Raw genomic sequence first — 25882 nt, 5'->3', positions numbered from 1 at the left:
GCGCTGTCAGACTTTGACCAATCACAGTGCAGCTTACAAGAAGGAGAGGACTCTGATTGGTGTAGGATTTGTAATCCCGCCCACAGAGCTCTGCCCGTTTATCAACCAAACACAATAATGACAGAAACACAAATCAGTTTGATCTCAGCTATGAAATACATTAAAAACACTTCATATAACTAGAAATTTTTTTGTTCTAAAATAAAATAAAATAAACTTCCAAAGAATCAAATTTTAAATTTTGTTTATTGTTTATTCATATTTAAAGTAATAAATACATAAAATGCTTGAAAACAGAGAAGACTGTCAACTTTTCTTGTTGAATGATTAATTGAAATAGAACAACAAAAGTGCGGATATACAACAAATTTAAATACAATATTATAAAGGTGCAAAGATTTCCTATAGGAGGGTTTAAGGAAGTTTAAAAAAAACTCAGTTTAATTTAAAAAGTGCATTTACATGCTGGAAATAGGATGCAACATTTTTTAAAGTGTACAGTCACAAAATTTTATTAAATGAAAAAAAACAACAACATATTTTTATATATTTTTATCTCTTCATAAATGTTTCTTGAAATTGCAGTTGTGATGGTGATGCTGTAGGAAGGATCTCCAGTAGCAGTCAGGTCTGCAGCGAAATTGAAGAAGCCTCTGACTGAAGAAAGTCGTTTTACCTTACGAATGCATATTTAAACCTTGTGGAAAGCCTTCCCATAACGACTGAAGCTGTTGTAACTGCAAAGAGTGAGCAAAAAAACATATTAAACCCAATTTACATGTGTGTCAATATGGTAGTATACAATCAATGAGAACCAATGATGTAACTCTCCCGGATTCAGTCTGAATAATCATGTTTGTGTGAAGGAATATCACCAATCAAGAAAAAGGCTGTCCCTATTTACTATTATATCAAATGTAGCTACTTGCACCATTGTATTTAAATCCCGATTCTAATACTCTTGGTTCAGTGGTCATTTGTCTGTATTTGTAATGTATTTAATTTAAAAAAGAGGTGCAAAGAACAAAACATAAAACAAAACAAAAAAAGAGAAAAATTTAGATTTAATTGCAGATATTGGTAAGTGTGAGTATCAGAGGCCAGGAGGGGTTTTTTTCCCCTTAAAAAGCAAGTGTGTGTTGCTCTGTGTGTAAGGCAATCCATGAGAAGAAAGACGCTTGTCAGTTCTGACAGCCCTCATTTTAATCTGTAATCCTCCCAACACTTTAAGAAATATGTTTTCAACACTTAAGTCAAGGAGAAATAATGCAAATGTCATGATTTATAAAAGGCTGGCAGAAAATTGCACAAAAAGCTTATCTGACAAACCAGTGAAGAGTGATTTCTGGTAAATTTGCAGGAAAATTGGGTATTTCTCAATTGTTTTCTTTTCCCATAAACTTTTTTTCCCTTCTTTTTAAAGAAGCAATACGCTTTGTGGGATTGAAATAATGTGATGAACGGCACACAAGTTCAGTACTACAATAAATGACACGCAAGGTCAGAAATGAAAAGCGGTTAAGATTTTATGCTTCTGTGAGATTTGCTCTCATCCAAAATGTCTACACAAAATAGAAGCATTTTCCCTTTTCATCCTAATTGTCCGTCTCCAGTCGCTCTTTATTCCACAGGAAACAAATTACAGGAAAATGACAAGCGACAGCAATAATTCAATGGCACACTTCAAAAGAAGCAATATGGCAAGGCAGGATGTATTTGTGAGAATAAAGGAAAATGAACTTGGGATATAATATGCACCTTTTGAGGACAAAATAATTTAGATTTTGTTGATGACTTGCAGAGGGGCGTTGGGAGCAACTAAACGGCTCCTCTTCACAAACCGTCAAGCAAAACACTTCTGGACTTTCTGCAAAATGGAGAGCAGCATTTAGGAGGATGTGACCAAAGGTGCCAGGTTGCTTTTATGCATTTAAATTACACTGATTGATTGATAGTTATATAAACATCAACTTCAAGGTTTTAGGTGTTGATATGAAAATAGAGTAGACGTAAAAACAATCTGTACAAAACTCTCTGATAAAAATGTAATAATTTCTTCTATTTTAGTTTGATCAATAGATATAATGACTCATATTTAATGAGATTCTATTGTCACTGATATCAGACCCAAAATAAATCTGGTAATAAAGAGCAACACAAAGTTTTCACTCTATAACATATAATTAAAATAAACTTGATGTGAGCTTTTAACATTTTTATGACAATTTATCTCTGCTATATGTGAAAATGCTCAACTGCAAAGAAAAATAAACAGCTAAACAATTATGATTTAAATAAGTGGCAAAGGAGGTATGGAGTGCCCATTCCTGGAAATGTGTTCAATGTAAAAATATAAAATCTTACCAAGTATTTTTGGTTTAGTTTCTACTGAAAATATCTTATTACAGTTTAACTTTTCAGCAGGATGTAGGAGCTTGTTTTGAGTCAATAATTACTTTCTGAACTGCAAGTCAGCAACAAAACTCTTGTCTTTTTCAGCAGCCGTTCTATAAAACCAGCTGACCAAACATGCTCTATTTCCACCAGGGTTGCTAGGTAACGGGGCTGGGCCCACTGGGGTTGCTAGGTAACGGGGCTGGGCTCCACTGGGGTTGCTAGGTAACGGGGCTGGGCTCCACTGGGGTTGCTAGGTAACGGGGCTGGGCTCCACTGGGGTTGCTAGGTAATGGGGCTGGGCTCCACTGGGGTTGCTAGGTAACGGGGCTGGGCTCCACTGGGGTTCTAGGTAATGAGGCTGGGCTCCACTGGGGTTCTAGGTAATGGGGCTGGGCTCCACTGGGGATCTAGGTAATGGGGCTGGGCTCCACTGGGGTTGCTAGGTAACGGGGCTGGGCTCCTCTGAGGATCCAGGTAATGGGGCTGGGCTCCACTGGGGTTGCTAGGTAACGGGGCTGGGCTCCTCTGAGGATCCAGGTAATGGGGCTGGGCTCCACTGGGGTTGCTAGGTAACGGCACAGTGCCTGTGGAATGTGACTTAACTACTGGGAGGTTTTTGAAACAACTCGTTTTTCAGTAAACATTACCTAACTTCCAAAAAAACAGCTGGGTGATTTTTTTTAAGTGTTTGGGCTATTTTTAGAAACAGTAGTCCCAAATGGAAGTATAAAAATATAAAAAAGGTCCAATTTATGAAGCTTCTGCTCTTTGTGACACTTTTTGCAGTAGGATGAGATGTTCAGCTGTATCAATGTAGAGTATTTTACAAAACTGCAACAAAAATGCTTTGTTCCCATCACATGGATCACATGATCAACAACTGGATGTTACTACTGGCGGAAAAGATGACAAGAAGTAGTTGGAGGATTATGGCACGGCAAGTTTCTTATTTAATGGAAACAATTACAAAATTGTGTTTTTTCAACATCAGCAGGAGATGCAGTTCCATTATAAATGTGGGCAAAACTCTGTCGATATTCCGTCGAAAAAACACAATTAAATTAGAAACGCAGTTAAAATCACATGTGAATAAGCTTGTTTATTAAAAAACATGCAACGCCATCCTCCTCCTACAACTTCCTGTTGTCTTCTTCATAATTTCTGCCAGTAGAAACATCTGGTTGTTTATTGCATGACTTGTGTGATGTTTCTATGGAAATTTTACAAAATTCACTCATTTCAATACAGCTGGAAAACCACATCACCCAAGCACAAACATATTTTAGCAAAATACATGTTTTTTCTAAATTGACATGTTTCCATTAAGCGAATATGTCTTCATAATTCCAGCTTGTAAATGAAAACAAAGAATATTCTCATAGAACTGTGCAAAACCTTGTAATTGCGATTACATTGACCATATAACTGCGGAATTTGACATTTCGAAAATAAATCCACTTACTGACAACATGGCAAGTTTGAAAAAACCTTTTGCTAAAACATTTTGGCGCATAGATGAGGAGGTTTTGTTGCCCATATTGAAATTGGTTTATTTCGCAAAACCATAATTGAAATACTTTATTTGAATCACATGACTCATGTATGATGGGAAAAGTTTAAAAGGAACCAAGCTGTGCAAAACTTCTGCATTTCCATTGACCATACAATTGCACAAATTAGAGTTATGAAAATAAATTTAACTTAATAGAAACATGGCAATTTAAAAAAATTGTTTTTCTATAAAAAACTATGATGAGGTGGTTTTTTGGCCGTACTGAAATTTGTTTATTTTGCAAAACTCCAATGGAAACATTTTCACAGGTCCACATGATTAACAACCGGATGTTTCCACTGGATCAAACCACAAAGAAGACGACAGGAAGTGGTGGCAGGACGAAAGCGCAGCATGTTTGAGTAACTTACTGCGTAAACAAACTTATTTAACTGCATTTCTTATTTAGTAGAAACATCACAATTATGAAATTGTGTTTTTTCGACATTAGTGGTATATGAAGGAAGTTTTGTGCACAATTGTAATGTAAACGGAGCTAGTGATGGCACACCTCTAATTCACTCCTGAACCTGAGTGGAAATACGCCCCACTCAGCAATTATTCAGTCTTAGACTAATGGTGGCTCTGAATCTACAGACACAGCAAATGCACAGCGCTACTGGACCAGCAGTAATGGGCGCCATACAGGCCGTGTGTGTGTGTGTGGTGAAGACTCTACCAGGGAAAAGAGGGGGTGGCATCATCTATAACTGATTCACAACATGCACAAACATCTCTAATTATGAATGTACATCACAAGTGCGGCGAATAAGCCAGTGCCTCCTCTCCGCCTCCCGAGCCACGCTCCATATCAGGCCCATGAAAACATAACCTGTCACATTCCATCCCATTAAACCAGCTACGAGCCATGTGGTTCGCTCACGTGGCGCAGCGAGGGGAAGACACACAGAGCGGTGCATCTGGGTTCACTCAAAGGTGATGAATTATTCACGTTTTTTATGCTAATGTCATTTTAATGTAAGAAACACTGACAGATATGCAGATCTGCAACACACTCTGGAAAGCGGTATGTCCACTATAAGCTCCCGCTACTCACAGCAGAATTAGAAATAGTTATATTTATGACATCCATGGTGCACATACTGTACACAAATAAAGCATAATTATCCCCTGCAATACCTAATGCATTAGAGCACTCGCACTGAGCCCCCAAATCTGTGCTCTGAGTCCATCAGCTGCCATTTGATGTCAGGCACAGCAAGGTAATGGCAGTGCACTCACTTGCGAAGTCATTAGCCCCGCTTAATGCTGGGAATTAAAACAAATTAAGTGAAGTTAAGTACATGCATTAGAGAAGCTTGTTTGGGGGAGAGCTTTTCATTTCTCTCCTCTGCAGAAGCGGTTCTGCTGTTGGACGCCGAGCAAAGCCAGGAGGAACAAAATGGAAGAGCAAGATCTGCTGCTCCAACTGATGAGTTACCGCTTCAGAGCTGGAGGAGGAAAAAATCACCAAGGGCTGATTAGCGGCGTTACTGGAGCTACAAGGACACCTAGCGGTCATGTTAACAGCACTAATCACGTTAATCCTGCTGAGGCTTCAGCTGGTGGCACTTCTGGACCAAACAGTAAAAAAATATGGAAACAACTAGACAGGAAATTTTACTCTACACTGCAAAAACACAAAGTCTTACAGAGGATTTTCGTCTACTTTCTAGTGAAAATATCTTTTCAGTGGCATAAAGGTGCATGTTTTAAGTCAATAATTTTTTAATATTGATAAAAGTGCAATTCTTTCACTAATAAAATGGGAAAATGTCTTAGTACGTGAAATAATCTACAAGTGGAACTAATACTTAAAAAAATCAGTATTAAGGAATTATTGATTTAAAACAAGCTTGTATATTTTGCTGAAAAGTTACTTCTAATTTAGAATTGTCTTATTTAAAGTATCTGAATCATGTTTGGACTTTTGAATACTGCAAAAACACAAAATCTTACCAAGTAATTTTAATCTAGTTTTTAGTGGAAATATCTTATGATGCGCTCACACCAAACGTGTTACCTCTAAAACGCGCCCGACGCTTCAAGTTCGACGAGTGTGCACTATGAATGCTCGACATTTTGTTTAACACCAAGCGTTTCATTCAAGGTTTACATTCAAAATCTATATGGAGGCGCGTCAAAGGCGTGTCAGCTCTAGCTGTTGCTTTCCTTTGGACGCTCATGACACGTCAAACGCTCGAAACACTACAAACGGTTCAAATCACGCCGCACTAAACAGTCGCAATATGCCGCCCCCGATGTGCCTCCACATCGACTCTGAATGTAAACCAGACGCGTCTGACGCTCAAAACGCTTTTGGTGTGAACGCACCAAGACTTGAAATAAGACAAAACTAACCTACAAGTAACTTTTCAACAAGATGTAGTAACTTGTTTTAAACCAATAAGCTGCTACAGCTTTCTTAAAACTTACTTCTAAGTTAGTTTAGTCTTATTGCGTGTGTACTAAGATGTTTGCACTGGTAAGGAGACAAACATTTTTTTGTTTTTTGCAGTGTACCCTCCTGCTTTATCAGGAAAGACTGAAAAATGTCAGTTTTGTCATTTATAAAAATGGCAGCGTATTTTCCTCAGAGTGAACTGAATGTATATTTGAAGCATCTATTTGTGAAAGATTTGACAATAAAGTTTGCCCAAATTCACATTGACAAAAACATATTCATTAGTGTTACTGCACCCATTTAAACTCTGCATCTCGCTTATAATTTAAAAATAACTAAAACTGAAATGATTAATCCGATTAATTATGATTAATCGATTATTTTTGATTAATTGTGATTAATCGAAATTGTCAACTAATTCAGTAAATGATTAAATGTTAACTGGAGCACAGAAACAAAAATAAGGTAATTTTGTAATTAAATTGCTTATAATTAAGTCACTTGTAAGACGTGTACTAAAATATTTGCACTACAAATGAGATCACAGTAGTTGATAAAATTTTATAATTTTTTATTGCAACATGAATTGGATCGGTTTTTATTGTGCTTTCAAAAGACATTTATTGTGAAATGTTGCTTTATAGATAAATTATATTGAACTGAACTCCTTTGTTTGATCAATAACTATATTTTCCATTAGATTTATCAATGATGAACAAACAGAAACGTCTTTCATAAATGTGCCGTCGGTGACATGACTGGGGTTGGCTTTCCGAAAAGAGGCTAACAACATGAAACCGACAATCTCTGAAATCCATTTGGACCTTATTCAAGATTACGTCTTCATCTGAGTGACCGCAGATTATTGTCCACAGAGAGGTGTCCTAAAGCTGGATTATCCACTTGTTGGGGATGCGTTTGACCCGATGGATGGAGCCTGCCAGCCTCACACGCTCCTCCATCTGTGAGCGTTTTTTTTTTTTTTCTTTTTCTGCAGATTGTTTGGGGCTGAAATGACACCAATACCTCTCATCCTCAGATTACATGGTTAGTGATCCACATATGTGGGAAAAAAAATTAAGTCAGAGATTTTGAAGGGAATGTGCTGCATGTCAGAGCCCAGTAACCTGATATACCCCCAACTGAAAGCGAGTTATTCATTTCTAATTAGAGCTGGGCGATACGGCTTAAAATAAAATCTGACATTTGTTCATACCAGATCTGATTTTAATAGACTTTCCTTTTTGCTCACTGTTTTTCTAAATGAAATGAGAGAAAATATTATCAAAAAGTGTTTTTATTTAATCTGTTAATTGTACGGCAGAACATTTCTGTTCATTTATGAGAATTTAGTCATAATATTAGCATAAAAGATGCAATTTTTGCAGAAAGATTTTTTTAAAAGTGTTATTTTAGTAAAGTTTTTAGCGTTATCGGATCGGATGTGACCAACTCTGTTCACGTGATTCTTTCTTCAAAATACTCAGTCGTGTATAAAAATGGGAAAATATATTGTTAAAGGTGAAAAAATCTGCCAGTAGTTATTGACTTAAAACAAGCTCCTGTTTCATACCACACAGTTACTTGTAAGTTATTTTTGTATTCAGATATTTGCACTCAAACTAGACAAAGAATAGTTTGTAAAACATATGCTGATGTGTCCAAAACATAAATATTCTTAACTATTATCTGTAAAACCGAAGTATAACATCACAAGATGCTCAATATTCCTCATTTTAACTTTTCTCATTTTTGTATTGGAGCTATTATAAAATTCTGACTTTCTTCTGCTAACATGACTTAATTCTTGTAATTAACAAAAAGTAATCTTAGCCTGGTGCTAATATTTCATCATAGATTCGACCTGAATTTAAAGTGTAAATAAATAGAAGCTGTAAAAGAAGTCAAACAACATGGCCGCCTTGGAGGTGGTGACATCACTCTAAACTATGGAAACCCAAGGAGTGCAAAAAATCAGGATATTCCAAAATGAAATCTTCAAAAACCAAAAAATTCATAAATCAATAAGTTTGATTTATCACCTGTTGCATTACAGCATGAAACTAAAGCCAAGCATGTCTGGTTGTTTTTATTGATTCAGTCAGTGAACCTGTGGTTCTGGTCCTGCTTGCGACCGGAGCAGCTGCCGTCAGAATGCGGTTCTGCAGTCGGAGCGTTGCTCTTCGTTCTCTTGCTGTGTTTCAGGTTGGAGTCGGGTTTGCTGCGCCGACCCGCACTTGGCGTTTTTTGCCTTTGACCTGATTCAGAGATCAAAACACGTTGAGCATTAGAGAGTCGAAGATAACCGTATCGGCTTACTTAGCTGCGAAAACTATCTGCTCCCTCATGGATTCATTTTCTGTTTGTGCTTTTTTTAATTGAACAAATTTCAACAAGTTTGGTCAAGTTTCTACTGCAAATATCTTAAAAATAAGACAAAATTAACTTATAAGTTATCTTTCTTAGTATTTTAGGAAGTTATGGGAGATTGTTTTAAGTAAATAATTCCTTAATATTAATTTAAAAAGTACCAAGTTTCACTGGCAGATTATTTCACTTATAAGAAGACATTGTTCCCATGTTACAAGTGAAATAATCTGCCAGATAAACTAATTATTTTCATCAATATTAAGGGATTCCTATGTATTTCTGACAATTTGTAAGCTAGTTTTGTCTTATTTAAAAGATATTTTCACTAGAAACTTGACCAAAACCATCTCATTTTGTGTTTTTGTAGTGAAGTTGCACAGGCTAACATAATTCAGATCATCTATTTTAAATGAAACTTATCATTTTCTTGCATGCTCACTCTTCATGCGGCTTGTGTGCTGATTGTCGTCTGCGCTGGTTGGCGGGGTGCAGCGGCCGATGCTGTACTGTCCGCTGCTTATACCCGTCCCCCTCAGAGTGGTGCAGTGCAGCAGCACAGGGGCCTGTCCAGGTGGAGAACCGTCAGCGGAGGGGAGACGAGCTCCAGGATGCTGAGCGCTTTGCTTTAACACAAAATATTTAAAACCATTTAAATAGAGCTGGACAATAAATCAATCATGACAGACATGTGATCAATATCAATAGATAATGCATCTCAAAGAATATTCAATGAATTCTGATCCATAACCGCACAGCATTCTGGGAGATGTAGGCAGAGGAAAGCCTACAGCTCAGGCGTGTCGAAACTTTATGTCATATGGCTCAAAATTGTCATGTCAAAAGAATTTGACACCACAAAATCAAGCAAATAAAGTAATGTGAAGTAGCTTGATGTTTTTTCCAGAATGTATATTTTTGTAGATATAAAACAGATAAGGTAATTTTATCATTTATTCTTTTTTAAAAATGAGAGTTTCCAAAACCAAATAAAAAAAACTCGGATAGTGAGATAAATCTCAAAAATTTCCAACTTCTGGAATGTTAAAAGTCGGACATTTTTAACATTTGAAACTCAGATATTTCCACTTTTTTCTAGAAAATTTCAGTTTTTTGGGGGGGGGGGAATTTACTCCTCTTTTTTAAAATAGCCCTAATAAGCTGTCGTATATTTTACACATTTGCTGTATTAACAGAAAAGCATCTAGTTTTCTGTTTCTTTTTGGCTAGACTGGACAAATTTATTTTCGGTAATAAGAACAGGATTTGGGGCAAGTTTTTCAAAATGTTTGCTCTATTTAGTGAAGTTTAATAAAAAAAGCTGACTTCGGTAAAAGTTGCTTTTTGTTTTACCTTTTGTTAAAGCTTTAGCTACTCAACCTCTCTAGGCCAGCTAAGCAAAGTTGGTGGTATCACCTCTCTCACTCTTCGGTTACCTAGCTCTCTCTTTGGTTGCCTAGCAACAACTTGTTGAATAACTGGCACAGAAGCAGTTTAAGGTTCCACCACTGTGTGCCTCATAACTAATTCAAAATAAAAAGCAATCTTCATGTGTTTCCTGTGGATAAAACAGTTCTGGACTCAGGATGCCAGTATTTCAGATTTATAACAAAAATTAATCAATAAATATTGATATTGACTAAAATTAAATGCTTGTATCATGATACGCAGAGGTGGGTAGAGTACCCAAAAACCATAGTCAAGTAAAATTAATGGTACTTCAGTATATTTTTACTGAAGTAAGAGTAAAATGTAGCCGTCCAAGAAATTACTCAAGAGTAAAAAAGTTATTTGGTAAAAAGTCTACTCAAGTAAAGATCAAATTATCAATCATTTAATATTTAAAAAATACATCAGATGGAACAAAATATAAAGTAAAGTGGAAATGTAGGTATTTTAAAGTAAAAAAATAACAATAATTTATATAAGTAACAAAAAATAACCAAATCAGGCAAATGAAATGTTTTCCATATCAGTTTCTTTCAATAAAAAACTTTAGCAAAAACTGCAGGTCTCTGTCTGGTAAATGTTGCTTTTCATTCAGTGAAGTTACTCACAATGGAGAGAGTATCCAGAAATTGATACTTCATAATAACATTACTCAAGTAAAAGTAAAAATACACATAGAAGTACATCTAAAAAAAGAAGTTACTCAAGTAAATGTAATTGAGCAAATGTAACTGGTAATTTGTTTGTCGGCCATATTGTCCAGCCCTGGCTATGGGTTTAAGAATGTGAATCTGATTTAAAGCATGAGTGAAATAGTATGAAATGATCCTTTAAGTGCGAACAGGGTCAGATTAATGCATTTAGCTTCACCCATATGCTTTATTTTCTCCTCCACCCACCCATCCGGGAGAGCTTGGTGATTGGATTGCTTGTTGTTCCACATATATAAGCATCTTACAGGGAAACAGTAATTACTGCTCATCAGTAACGACGTTCAGATTCAGCAGCAGCAGCCATAGACTGAGCGGGAAACTCATTGATGAGCGCCACTAAAAGGACGTTTGGGTATTTTAATGAGGAAACACGGGATCGGCGATCTGTCATTTCCATACCAACGATTAACGAGCAGACAGAGTCGCTGTGACCCGGCTAATACGGGCTAAATCCACTGGTGCATTATGGGCCGGGCACATTTCATCTAATCAGCAGGATGATGCTAGCAGGCTCAGGCTGCTTTTAATTCAGAGCTGCATTACGGCCCCCGCTCCTCATTACAACCGCAGATCAGCCAAACTCACACAGGGTTTATCTGGGCTTAACTAACATTCGATCTGGACCTTTGTTTGTTGATGTTTTGTTTTCCTCTTTGTCTCTGATTTAGTCTAAGTGAAAAAAATGTTCTTTTTCACAGCTATGTTGATGATATCTCTTTACGTCTATCGATGAGCCAGGAGCAACTTATGGGATTCAGCTGTGTTTTCCCCCAGTGTATTTATTATAAGCCTGGCGGGCCACCAGGCTTTACTTGAGCCCCCACCAGGCTAAGGCATTGCTTATTTATTTAGGTCTTTTTAAAATGTTTGCATTTTTAAGACTTTATAGCTGATGTTCAGGTATTAATCTTCCAATAACACATAATTATCAAGTGATATTTTAACATTTCCTGTCAACTTTAAACATTTTTTAACTCAAAAACATGACGGGTTGCTGGATGACTGACTGAACTAGCACTCAACCACCGGGCTTAGCAAGTTTTCTGGGGGAAACTTTGAGCAACAAACAGAAGTTTTAATCAATTATAGAAATAATCGCCAACTAGTTTAGTAATCAATTAATCATTAGTAAATATACTCCCAAAAGTAATTTTTTTCCAAAAAGTTACTCAGGTAAATGTAACTGAACTGAAACACGACGTGTCCTCCAGCTGTTCTTAAGACAGGAGTGGTAATACACATAAATTAGTATGAATGCATGATATTTGCATATTTCTCTACTTTCTGTTTGATTTGTTCGTCTCTCACATATTGATCTTCATACAGGAGTTCGGCTTTCTTCCGTTCCTCCGCAGTGACAGCGATTCCATCCAGCACCTCCAGCTCCGTCAGATGCAGAACAACATCCAATCTATGCTGAGAGTTTCTGGCAACCTGAGCACAGACAGAAGACAAACACAAACCAGTTAAACCAGTAACAACATACTGGGAACAAACCACCCTGCTATTAACTCAAATTAAAAAAACATTATGCAACTGAAACCTGACAGACTGTAGCTGCAGATTAAGACATGTGGTGCATACCAAGTATTATTTTGTCTAGTTTCTAGTGCAAATATCTTATTATGCTTGAAATAAAGTGAAACAAACTTTTCAGCAACATATAAGAGCTTATTTTAAGTGAACATGTCCTTAATATTGATAAAACAGAAAGTACTAGTTCCAATGGCAGATTATTTCACTGTTAAGACATTTTCCCATTTTATGAGTACATAATGTGCAGTGGAACTAGAACTTTTTTATATATCAAATTAAATAATTATTAACTTAAAACAAGCTCCTATAGTGTACTGAATTGCAACTTGTAAGTTAGTTTTCTTTCATTTAAAGTGTGCTAAGAAATTTGCACTAGAAACTAGACAAGAAATACTTTTCAAGTTTCTGAACTTCTGCCTCACAGAAGGCTGCTCCCTCACTCTGCTCCTTCAGACTAGCCAGCAGTAATTAGCAAACATCTGGTGGAACTGTGCATCAGCTGAGCTCATTATAGGAGCTACTTCTCAGTGAAACGCTGGTAAAAACGTCGTTAAAGGGTTAATAAAGGAGCCACGTTACAATGACTTCCTGAAGGCGGAGCTTCAGAAAGAGCAGGAGTTTTTAAAGAGACAAAGGCCCAATTTATTTTAAATCATAGTTGATAACAGCTGAAGTTAACATAGTTACTTGATTGTGCTATAAAATGACACAATGTGCCTTGAAACACACAAAACTGCCCTTTTAAGGAATTATTTACTTTAAACAAGCTTCTTCTTATATCTTGCTAAAAAGTTACTTGTAAGTTAATCTTGCCTTATTTCAAGTGTATTTGCTCTGGAAAATACAAAAAACCACTTGGTAGGACTTTGTGTTTTTGCGCTGTGGGTGCCAGTAGCACCCAGCTGACAGCTGCCGCTCAGGGCGCCTTCTGGTCACAGAGCAAACCCGCCTGAACTTCCTGTTCCTGCAGGATGCCGCCGCTGCTGCTACCAGACATGCATGGAAAGGAGCAGGAAACGGCGTCTCCTGGGCTGCTTCTGGCAGCAGCAACGCCCCGTGAGGAGAGAAAGGGAATGGGGTCAAAGCTGCCACAGCTGAGTTTGACCCCGTGGAGAGCAGCGGACTGGAGCTGCAGACTCCAGATGGGTGATGGTGCCGAAGCATTTGGTCCCTGATGCCAGGCGGTTTGAGGCGCAGCAGACGGCCCATCCTGTAATCACTTAATTTGGAGTGTGGGATTTTGGTCGTGAGAAACCGAGCTTGTAAACCATACTTTAGATAATTTGTTTGTGAGTTCAAAGTAAGGCTGGACGATACGGCTTAAGAATAAAATCTAATTTTTTTCTCTCGCTCTCTTATAAAAAATACATTTCAAAAAGTGGCTTTCATTTCTGTGAGTATAACAATCGTAACAATATGATTATTATTGTTTAATTATGAGAATATAGTCATAGCATTAGCAGAATAAAGACACAATTTTACAAGAAGAGTCTTAAAATTACCAGAAAAATTCATTTCAAAGAGAAAAAAGCTTGGATAATTATTTTTTTGTTATTTTTTGTGTTGATGTTCTCATAAATAGGCCTGTCACAATAACAAATTTCGCTGGACAATATATTGTCCCAGAAGTTAAACGATAATATTGTTATGAGACCATTTTCAAGTAATATAATGGGAATAATTGCAAGAACACATTCTCAAAGATCAATACATTTTAAATTCTAAGAAATATTTAACACTATGACTTTATTCTTGCATTATTTCAACTGTATTACTGTAATATATGACTTTACTCTTGTAATTTAAAAAAAAGTTTTAGACTGGCACTAATACTCCATCGTTGAATTGTAAAAGACGCTTGTTAAACAAGATGGCCGCCCTACTGACATCACTTTGAAATATGGGAACCCAAAGAGTGAAGTGAAGTGTCCTGTGACTGGCAGATCGTGGACTCATGTCACTGAAAGCTCATCCCAGTGGAGGAGAAAAAACTGTAGTTCTTCATAAAACCTAATTTGGTTTAATGACAAACTAAAACTTAGTGAAACTTACAGGATTTCCAGATACAGAGAGTTCGGTCAGGCAGGGAAGAACCTCTAATTTGTGGAGTTCTGTGATGTCCTGCAAAAAAGTAGAGAAACAACAACGAAGTTTCTCCTTCACTGCAAAAACACAAAATATTACGAAGTATTTCTGTTCCAGTTTCTATTGAAAATGTCTTAGTACATTTGAAATGAGACATAACTGGCTTTCATTTTGCATGAAGTCATTTCCAGTGGTTTGGTGAAACAAACTATTATTTGACTAGAATGACCATCGTTACATTCAAAAACGCAAAATCTTACTAAGTATTTTTTCAGTAGTTTCTTGTACAAATGTCTTAGTACACTTAAAATAAGACAAAAATAACTAACAACTAACTTAAGTTAATAATTCCTTAGTATTGATTACATTATTTCACTTGTAACAAGACATTTTTCTCATGTTACAAGTGAAATTATCTGAAAGGGTAACTAATATTTTTTTCATCAATATTGATTTATTGACTTAAAACAAGCTTCTACATATTGCTGAAAAGTTAGTTGCAAGTTAGTTTTGACTTATTTCAAGTGCACTAAGATATCTGCAGTAGAATCTAGACAGAAGCAGTTGGTAAGATTGCTGCAGTGTTTTCCACGGCTGTGTGATTTAACCTTTCCTCCTCTTTGGCTGCAGCCTGCGGTGCCGATAATGGAGTTGTATGTATGCATGCATGAGGGCAGAACCTTTCAGAATTTAGGAGGATAGAGGATGGAAGAGATTACACGTGTGAGCCCGCGTTAATCTCATGGGAATTTGGGCACGCAGCGCGCCGCGGAGGGGCGGGGGCCCGTCTTTGATTCCCGGCTTTTCGCTGCGACTCGACACCCCCCACGGCGAGCGCCGATGCTCCGGGATGATTGCTGTGTTTTATGTCTTAATTGAATGCAGGAAAACATTAAGGAAGTGAGGGGGAGAAAGGAAGAGGCAACAAAAGTGCAAATCACTCCCCCTGGGTGAGGAGCTTCAGGCTGAGCAGCTGATTACACGTTGTCCTGATTGTTCCTCTCTGCCTTCATACGCACCGCCATGACCTTCAATCAAACTTGATTCTCCTTAATACTACCCCTTGCATACCACAGTGGGTGGTAATAGCTCATGATTACTATACTTTATGCCTACTTTGCAAATGCAGAAAAAAGTAATACTGAATAAAATGCATTCTGAAACATCTGACACATGTAAAGCAATCAGGAAAAAGTTGGTAAATCAAAAGGTGACTGTGACCTTCCTTTGGAGACTCAAGCAATCTCTTTTTAGATTGGATCTGCGGTTTCATTTGAATTCTCCTAAACGACAGAATACCTGCAGCTTGTTCACGTTGAGGAAGAGTTTGTGCAGCTTCGTCAGCGTACTGAAGTGGCTCAGCTCCCGGATGCGGTTGTCGGCGAGGTGCAGCTCCTGCAGGGAGTTGTGGCTCATGAACGAGTCCTTGGAAAGCGATTTAATCCGGTTTCTGTCCAACACGAGATCCTTGAGCTTGTAGAGTCGCTCCAAACCCTCCACCTGCCTGATTTCATTATCTGAATAAGAAAAAATACATAAATGCAGAAAGTAAGGAAGTATTGTGATAACATTATCTACTAGCGTCACTGAGCAAAAGAGAAAAGAAATACATTTTTTTTACTTTAATCTCCTAATTCTGAATTTAACCTCAAAATTCTGAATTTTTTTCTCAGAATTTTTTTTCTCTGTATTCTGAATTTTTTTCTCAGAATTTTTTTTCTCAGAATTCTGAAGAAAAAACTTCAGAATTCCACTGCAGCTTTCATGAAACATCTATTTTGTTACAGCTGAAAAACAACTTCAACAACTTTGTTTAGAAAAACATGAGTTTTTAAATTACAAATAAAATGTATCTTCGTAATTTAAATGTGCACAATTCTATGGTTTACTGAAACTGCTGGTGCTAAAAACTGAGCAACCAGAACATAATCTGAAGATTGGTCAAGGTATAACAACAAGATAGTGACTGAGCAAAAATATTATCAGTGGGAAAGTTACAAGGCAAAAGCCACTGCTGACCAAAGAGAAAACATTTTACAACAACAATACAAAGAAAGCTGGGAAGCTATCCAGCAGTTATTAGGTTCTGGTGTGGATTGATATTTTCATTAATGAATAAAATCATTTTGTTTCTTTCTCAAGTTAAAAAGTACAAGTTACACTGTAAAAAAAGTCTAATTTACAGTAAAATTCTGGCAACCACAGCTGAAAGTATTTTACCGTAAATGGAAGACATTTTTTACAGTGTAAATGGGAGATTAATTCACTTTTAACATTGGAAAAACATCTTGTGATAAATTAAATAATCTACCAGTAGAACTAGCACTTTTTCATCAATTTTAAGGAATTATTTACATAAAACAAGTTACTATTTCTTGTCAAAAAATTACTTGTACGTTAGTTTTGTCTTCTTTTAAGGGTAATAAGATAAGATTTTGTGTTTTTGCAGTGTATCTTTGTCTGACTTTAAAATTCACTTGGCAATCTGAAACATTTAAAAGTGAGAAAGAAGAAAAATCGTAGAGGAGACAAAGAGTATGAAGAGTTTTGTTAACTGCAGCTGTAAAACAACAACAGCAGAAAAAACAATTGAAATCACAGAAAAGCTAAAAAAAATGTTCCAAGATAAGTCAGAAAATAAGAACACGAAGGTGGGCGAAGAAAACACATCGACAATGAAAAGCTTTCAAAAGCTGTTGAAAAGAAAGTCAGTCTCTCTTTTCTTCGTGACCCGTCATCCAGCTGGCCTGCGGTCCATGGGAGGCATTGCTCTTTTACGGCTCACCCCGTCCTGACCGCTGTGAGCGGGAAGGGGACAACCTGAACCATACGCACCTTGGAGGAAGAGCGCTTTAAGATTGGTGAGCCTGCTGAGCTCCAGATTGGCCATATTGGAGATGCCATTGTGACTCAAATGGAGCACCTCCAGGGTCCCCATCAGTGGTTCCAGGCCGACGCCGGGCCCAGGAAGCCTTAAAGACAGTCACAGAAAACCAGTTAGCAGCTTTGGCCTCATTCTGCCTCCCGCTGCTGCATTCAGCTGCACAGGCCTTACAGGTGCAGGAAACTCTCAACAATCACAGGACAAACAAACAAAGGAGCAACTCTCACAGATCTCCTTGTATATTGATAAAAAAAATACTGACAGTTTTAACATTTCGCCTAAAATAAAATGGAAAATATCCCTTTAAATGTTTGATATTTGCATTAAAATGCATGAAAAGCTGCCAGTCCTGTGACGCATACCGGCTGCATTGTCTGGTCAGGGCTGCCCTCTAATGGTGTGTAAAAGACAAATAGTTTGTTTTTCACCATCTGAAAACACAAAATCCTACCAAGTATGTTTGTCTATTTTCTAGTGAAAATATTGTATGTAACTTGAAGACAAAACTAACTTAGAAGTACATTTTTATCAACATATAGGAGCTAGTTTTAATGAAATGATTCCAAAATATAGATTTTTTTTGATGTACTGATCCACTGGCAGATTATTTATGCCGGTGGATCAAGTAGGTTGTTTTTAAAAATCAATATTAAGGAATAATTGATGTAAAACAAGCTCCTATATCTTGCTGAGAAGTTACTTCTAAGTTAGTTTTGTTTTATTCCAAGTGTATTAAGATATTTGGTTTCAAAATTAGACCAATTCGTAAGATTTTTCTTTTGTAGTGCAAATATTTTAGTAGACTTGATATACGACAAATTATCTTACAGTGCATTTTCAGCAAGATATAGGCGCTTGTTTAATAAAATAACTGATTAATATTGATGAAAGCGTATTAATCCTACTGGCAGATTATTTTAGCACTTGGAGCTATAATTTTTTCATTTTTCTCTGTTACTGTATCCTTCAGTAACAACCATTTGTATTAAAATTATGTGTTTGATCAGAAACAAAGTTAAAGTTTGTATAACATATGAATGATATGATCTAGTTCCAGAAAGAACGGACGCTGCCTCAATTTTAGGCAACTTTTCATGTGTTCTTAGCTGATTTGTGATTGCTGACTTTTTTTCAGCAAACCTAAAAGAAAAAGTTGTAAAAATGGTCATATACTTCTTTTAATTTTGCGTTTTTATCGTAGTACCTGTTAGATCTGGATGAGCTCTGCTGGCCGTACCCACTGGAGTTGACTTTGCTGTGCAGAATCTGTTTGTTTGACCGAAGACATAGAGTCTTCTGCCTCGGCAGAATGGACTTGATGTGGTTGTGGTTTAGATACAGAATCTGTTATAAAAGAGTTAGTAAAAGTTTCTTTATTAAATTGTGAAGAATCTGTATTATGGATTCAAGCAATTAAATTAATGGTTTGTTAGATTAAAATTAGTTCCAATCGATTAACTACCCAGATAGCACATGATGTTAAATCAACGTTGAAAAATAGTTAGAATCGTTGATTTTTGGTTGAAGTCAACAAATGACGATGGATCAACCATCAAACAACCATCCAATCAAACCGTTGAAACTGTGACATTGAATCAACGTTGTTTTGTGGTTGAAATCTGATCACTGAAATGCCGAAGTCTGATTAATGGTTGATTTTTGGTTGAAGACGACAAATGACGGTGGATCAACCATCAAACAACCATCCACCTCTAGCCAAGTAACCAGTGTTGAAACTGTGTCATTGAATCAATGTTGTTTTGTGGTTGAAATCTAATGACTGAAATGCTGATGTCGGATCAACATCTGATCAATATTGAATCAATGTCAGCTGTTTTGCCTCACCCCTTCCCCTCCTCTCCTCCTCATCAGCGCTCTGGGTCAGAGTATTTTATTACTGAGCGGGGGTTATCACATTTAAATTAAGCACTGTAGAGGATAGTGGGTGCTGATTCCTTTCTGTACATTTTCTTACTTGTTCATAACAATTCTCACTGACTGTGTGTGTGTGATATATTGACACAAAAACATCTACAACTTACTACAAGGAGTGGAGCGGTCCACCCCCACCGTTTACATGAGTGGGATAGCCCAACCACACAGCTGCTTCGCTGTTGGCTTGTTGGAAAATATGTTAATTCAATGTTGAATTATCATCACAAAGGTTGCATTTTTGGTTGAGGTCAACAACTGATGGTGGATCAACTATAAAACAACCATTCAATTCTAGCCAATTAACTAATGTTGAAACTGTGTCATTGAATCAATGTTGTTTTGTGGTTGACATCAAATAATTGAAATGCCAACGTCGAATCCAGTGTGTTTCAGCACTGGTCCTCCAGGCCCTACAAGTTTTAGGCATTTCCCTAATTCAACACACATGATATTAATTGACGTCTGATTAACGGGGTTTTGCTGAACTGAAAAAACGCAGGTCAGTTTGATTGATGTCAAGGTTTGGGGAAGAACTACCCAGATAGCACACGATGTTAATTCAATGTTGAATTATGATCACAAAGGCTGCATGTATGGTTCAGGTCAATGACAGAAGCTGGATCAACCATCAAACAACCATTCAATTCTAGCCAATTAACATTCATTCCAGTGTTTTTCAGCACCGGCACCAGGCACACTGCCCTGCAAGTTTTAGCCATTTCCCTAATTCAGCACACATGATTTTAATTAACATTTGATTAACAAGGTTTTGCTGAACTGAAAGCATGCGGGTCAGTTTGCCTTGAGGATAAGGTTTGGGGAAAAACTAGTAATCAAAGTGTTCAATCAATGTAAGGTGTTTTTTGCACCCCTCACCACCGCCTGCCATTCAAACGCCCAACCCCCTTCCCTCCACCCACCAAAAACACACACACACCTCTTTCCCCCCACCTGGGCCCATCTACCCCTCAATCGGGTGAAACAACTTTAATTTTAAGTGAAGGTTTTTCATTTTTTAAAAGATTGTTTTGGCTAGTGGCCTTTATTTGATAGTTAATTAACAGGAAAGTGGGTAATGAAAGAAGGGGGGTAATGCAGCAAAGGTTGCCAAGGTCAGGAATTGAACCTGTGACAACTGTGTTGAGGACTGAGGCCTTGATTGTGGTTTGTGCTTAACCCCTGCGCCACCACAGCACAACCCCTTTTAGGTGAGGGTTAATCACGTTTTAACTTAAGCACTATGTGTTGACAACAGTTGTGATTCCGTTCTGTACCCAGATTCACTAGCGGAACAAGTCAGCGTTAGGCCGGGGGGTGGGGCTAATTATCGGACCCCTAACGAATCACCAGGCCCCTGACGTTTATCGGCCAGATTGCACATGATAGCAATTCAACATTGAATTAACATCTTTTGCCAACAAGCCAACAGCGAAGTGGCTGTGTGTTTGGGACATCCCACTCATGTAAATGGTGGGGGTGGACCGCGCCACTCCTTGTAGTAAGTTGTAGATGTTTTTGTGTCAATATATCACACACAAATGGTCAGTGGGACTTTTTTATGAAAAAGAAAGAAAATGTACAGAAATGAATCTTCACCCACTATCCTTTACAGAGGTTAATTTAGAATGTAATACCCCCCACTCACTAATAAAATGCTCTGACCCAGAGCTCTGATGAGGAGGAGAGGAGGGGAAGGGGTGTGGCAAAAGAGCTGACATTGATTCAACATTGATTCAACATTGATCAGTCGTTGATCAGACATTAGCATTTCATTCATTAGATTTCAACCACAAAACAACATTGACTCAATGAAACAGTTTCAACATTGGTTACTTGGCTGGAGGTGGACGGTTGTTTGATGGTTGATCAACCGTCAGTTGTTGACCTCAACCAAAAATCAACCATTCTGACTATAATTCAATGTTTATTTACCATTGTGTGCAATCTGGGCAGTTTGTTGCAGCCCTCATCACCTCCTCATCTCCCCCTACTCCCTCCCAAGCCTCCCCCACCCAGCTGCTCCTCCCAACCTTCTCCTCTTTACCCCCTCTCATCCCTTCTTCCCTCCCCCTCCTTGAGCTCTGGGTCAGAACATTTTATTACTAGGTGGGGGTTAATCATGTTTCAAATTAAGCACTACATGTTGAGAACAGTGGGTTGTGATTCCTTTCTGTACATTTTCTTACTTGTCTGTAAATATTATTACTGACTGTGCATAATGTGTTGACACAAAAACATCTACAAGTCTGTACTAGGAGTTGTACAGTCCACCTCCCCAATTTTACACTTGTGGTTTGTCCCAACCAAACAGCCACTTTGCTGCTGGCTTGTTTGCTACCGGCTTCTGAATTGAATTCTCCTCTGAGCACTTTTATGGTAAGTTTTTCAATATTACTTTGATCTTAAATGTGTTTATTGAAAAATAAGGACATTGTTTTGTGCCCATAGTAATCCTGGTTATTTTGGGGCAAAACGGATATTTTTAATAGTTGAGGTCATGTCTCCTTTTGTATTATTTTCATCTTACCCACCACTCCAGGCCTAAGTATGAAATCCTGCGAGATTTTGTGGGATTTGAGTTTTTAAAATAGGGTGGGGCCTATTGTTTGGTCTGGGAGAGCATGTGGTGGACAAGGAAGTGTAAGGCTGGCTGGTCCAGGTGGGCTTTAAATTGTTGTGATAGTAATCGCTTGTTTTTAACTTTTTATTATGATATGCTTAGGGTCGTGGTTAAATGAGCCTCTGTACCAGAACAGCTGAGTTGGATGATTACATGACCGTCTGCAGCCATCAAGAAGTGCAGAAGGTTGTTAATCATCCACAGATTCAATCAAGGTGAGGCAGAAGGGAAACACTTAACATGTAAGGCAGGTGAAACACTGAACTAAACCTGCTAATGACTGATTCAGTCTGTTGATCCTTGGATTGGTAACTGGTTAAACTGAACTGGACTATTGTTACTTGTGTGGGATCTTTATTAGCATATAGACACTTTTTAAGGAATTTAATCAACTTATTTGGAAATATTTGTAGTTGATGGAAGATTGAACCAGCTATTTGATGGAAGTTTATTCTGTATAAATTATAATTTTTCCAACTACACTATAAATCACCTTTTGTTCTATTTATTTGTCTCTGGTGTGTTAAATAAACCTGATCCTCCCTGAGTTTTATTGTTAGGTTTTCTGATAAACAGCCCTTTATTTTAAATATTGATTTAATATCAATATCATAAATCCTACACTATACTGCAGCTTGATGGGTAAATGCAGTTGTATATGTAAACATTAAGATAAATATTAATGAAAGATTAAGATATTAATTTAACAGTGAGTGTACATGGGGAACTATATGGTTTGTATTTGTTCTCAGACCTGTAACCAGTACAGTGTTTAATCTTTCATTGTGCTTCAGAACTTTTCAAATGTTTATCATATTTCTAACTGGCACCTTCCTCACTTTTATTTTTGTGTTTTTCAGCTGTTGCCCTGCAGTTTGACCGAAAGCTGACTCTTGAGGACTGCAGCAAAACTGTCAAGAAGTGGCTTCATTATGCGCCAGAATGAGAGGAAGACATCACAAGGAATCAAAGTGACGCCAACCAGAGTCAAACTGGGGTTACCACAACTTGTACTGTTTCCCTACTTCATACAGTACAAAGCTTAACTTCATGGACTCTGTTCTTCTGTGGACAACAGACTGTTGTTTTGACAGTCAAAAAGGAATCAAATATGTTTAAAGATCTGTCCCTCTTTTCTTAAATAAAATGTTAAATCAAACCCATGTTGTCATTTTTAAACTTTTGTACACAGTTTACGCATCATCTGCCAATAATATAGTGTTTAACACCAGTGAAGAAACTTTTAGTGGCATGTTATGATGTAGACCTATCAGACATAAAGTGTACATAAATCCTTAGCTTTCATTCAATATAAAAACAACCCAAATCTGCATGTACATCCACAGTCAAATGATGGTTGAATCAACATTGATTCAATGTAGAATCAACACAAATCTGCATGCAGATCCACGTTCAGATGAAGGTTGAATGAACGTTGATTCAATGTAGAATCAACACAAATCTGCATGCAGATCCACGTTCAGATGAAGGTTGAATGAACGTTGATTCAATGTAGAATCAACACAAATCTGCATGCAGATCCACGTTCAGATGAAGGTTGAATCAACATTGATTCAATGTAGAATCAACACAAATCTGCATGCAGATCCACGTTCAGATGAAGGTTGAATCAACATTGATTCAATGTAGAATCAACACAAATCTGCATGCAGATCCACGTTCAGATGAAGGTTGAATCAACATTGATTCAATGTAGAATCAACACAAATCTGCATGCAGATCCACGTTCAGATGAAGGTTGAATCAACATTGATTCAATGTAGAATCAACACAAATTTGCATGCAGATCCACGTTCAGATGATGGTTGAATCACCATTGATTCCTAACTTATTCAATGTAGAATCAACACAAATCTGCATGCAGATCCACGTTCAGATAATGGTTGAATCAACGTGGATTCCTAACTGATTCAATGTAATATCAACACAAATAGGCATGTGAGTTGACATACAGATGATGGTTGAATCAACATTGATATAATGTCAGTTATGGTTGAAACCCTAACGTTGATTCAACATACAAGTCACCGACCACTTTCAATGTTGTTTCAATGTCAGCGTTCAACGTTGATTCAATGTTTCTGGCTGACATTGATTCAATGTTGTTTCAATGATTCTGTGCTATCTGGGTAATAACGTCCGCTTAGTCCAGGGGTCCCCAAACCTTTTCCTGTGAGGGCCACATAACTTTTCCCTTCTCTGGTGGGGCCGGAGTCAGTTTTGTAGCAGAAAAAGTGTGACGATTGCAGAAGTGCCTCAATGTAAAAATGTATTGTTTTCCAGAAAGCACAATCAAATAACATTCTCTGGGTTCTTCACCAAAAGTCAGGACGCCAGCCAAAGACGCGGCCTTGCGACCGGACTCACTGGAGGGTTTTCTGTTCAGTTCTTCAGCCCATTTATGACTAATTATGTCCATAATTTTAATATAACTTTAATTTGTTTTGTACAGTTTTTTTTTGTAAAATCATCACTTTAATAAGGTGCTGAACATTTGTGACAGGAAATAAATAATAACACTATTAATGAAGTAAATAATAACCAAATAATCCTCTCTGGGTTCTTCACAGAAACAATCCAGGAAGGATTATAGTCCGTATTTTCCGAACTATGAGCCGCACCGGACTATAAACCACAACCCCAAAATTAAAAAAAAACAAAAAAAAACAGTAAACATGCACATATAAGCCGCAGATATCTCTGCCGCTCCAGGTTTTCCACAGCGATGCAGCAGAGGGGGACGGACACCCAACATTTGAGTCATAACAGGTCAATTGAATATCACATTTATTTCAGTTGAAAAAGAAAAAGTTGCCAAGTTTAGATTTAACTGAACTGATTACGGTAGTTTCCGAACGGTAACTGTAACAGTAAAAGTGCTGATCCTTCGTGTCTGCTACTAGCATGTGCTAAATGAAAATGGGCACTTTCTTCTTCTTTAGATTTCAACAGCAGCTTGCATCCATTATTGTTGCACTACTGCCACCTACTGGATCCTAATATCTATACCTCAAATTCTCATAATGATCCCAGTATTATTTAAAAAAAAAAGAAAAATCTTCTTTTTCCCCTCAATGCTGTTTAACTGATCAACAACATTCTCAAATTTTAAAACCTAATTCCGTTTTAATGGGCGCTTTCTTCTTTTATTTCCAATTTTGATCTCCAATGATTCACTTCCTGCTAAAGAGCCCCCTGGTGGTTGAAGAAAAATCTACACATAAGCGGCTTAGAGTCTGGAAAATACAGTATATGAAAAAAATCTGAATGCTCTCTGATATTGTTCAGGGGTCCGGACCAAATGTGGAGGCGGAACGGATCCGGCCCGCGGGCCGTAGTTTGGGAACCACTGGCTTAGACCTTCTTTTATTGTTGTAGTTTGGCCATCATCCAGCAGAAGGCGCCACTGGTCATCCTTAAGTAGAGCCAGTGAGGCATTAAGAAAGATGGCGGCCAAATCAGAACGGGAAAGAGAAATGGTCCAAACAGAGATCAATGTGGGATACAAAATGCATTTATGCTGCTCTATTTTGACATAAAACACTCGACCAACTCCTTCAGTCACCTTCTCATTCAAAAATTACTGATCTGCTAATGCAGAAAAATAGTAATATGATGACAAAAAAGCTTGACGCCATTAAGCAAGGTTGGTTTTTAGGACTATTGTAAGTTAATAATGAACTTCATAGAGCGACGTTTTAACTTTCCTTCAAGAGCAACAACAGACAGTACTTCTGTATGAACACCTCTTTTTATGGGGAATTAAGTATGTCACATTTTATTCTGTTTATCCTTTATTTTTCTACACAGCAACTTCAGATGTTCCAGTTTTGTTATATTTGATAAATACTTATAAGAAACCACAATAACCTGTTTATCCAGTCGGTATTTACACAAAAATTGTCAGAATAATGCGCTT

The 25882-nt window shown here is 37.4% G+C and overlaps 1 protein-coding gene and 1 long non-coding RNA gene across 2 annotated transcripts in view; one reads left to right on the top strand and one right to left on the bottom strand.

Annotated features, from left to right (window-relative positions):
• Positions 1-8450: 8450 nt before the first annotated feature.
• Positions 8451-25882, bottom strand: part of lrrc9 (leucine rich repeat containing 9) — a 37960-nt gene continuing 20528 nt past the window's right edge. Inside the window, exons 25-31 of the mRNA XM_088002725.1 lie at positions 18592-18731; positions 17339-17475; positions 15803-16020; positions 14471-14539; positions 12191-12316; positions 9163-9346; positions 8451-8611 (exon numbers count right to left, since the gene is read on the bottom strand). Of these exons, the coding sequence (XP_087858851.1) occupies positions 8451-8611; positions 9163-9346; positions 12191-12316; positions 14471-14539; positions 15803-16020; positions 17339-17475; positions 18592-18731 (1035 nt within the window). The remainder of the gene's footprint in view (positions 8612-9162; positions 9347-12190; positions 12317-14470; positions 14540-15802; positions 16021-17338; positions 17476-18591; positions 18732-25882) is intronic.
• LOC148152843 (uncharacterized) lies at positions 21408-23101 on the top strand. The gene is made up of 3 exons (XR_015761979.1): positions 21408-21698; positions 22045-22157; positions 22803-23101. It is a non-coding gene; the product is annotated as an uncharacterized LOC148152843 (long non-coding RNA).

The sequence above is a fragment of the Poecilia mexicana genome, unplaced genomic scaffold (genome assembly GCF_051168715.1).
Source record: "Poecilia mexicana isolate PSO_F unplaced genomic scaffold, ASM5116871v1 scaffold_22, whole genome shotgun sequence".
Taxonomy (NCBI): Eukaryota; Metazoa; Chordata; class Actinopteri; order Cyprinodontiformes; family Poeciliidae; genus Poecilia; species Poecilia mexicana.
The sequence above is the reverse complement of the archived record's forward strand: the minus strand, read 5'-3'. Positions and strand labels throughout refer to the sequence as shown.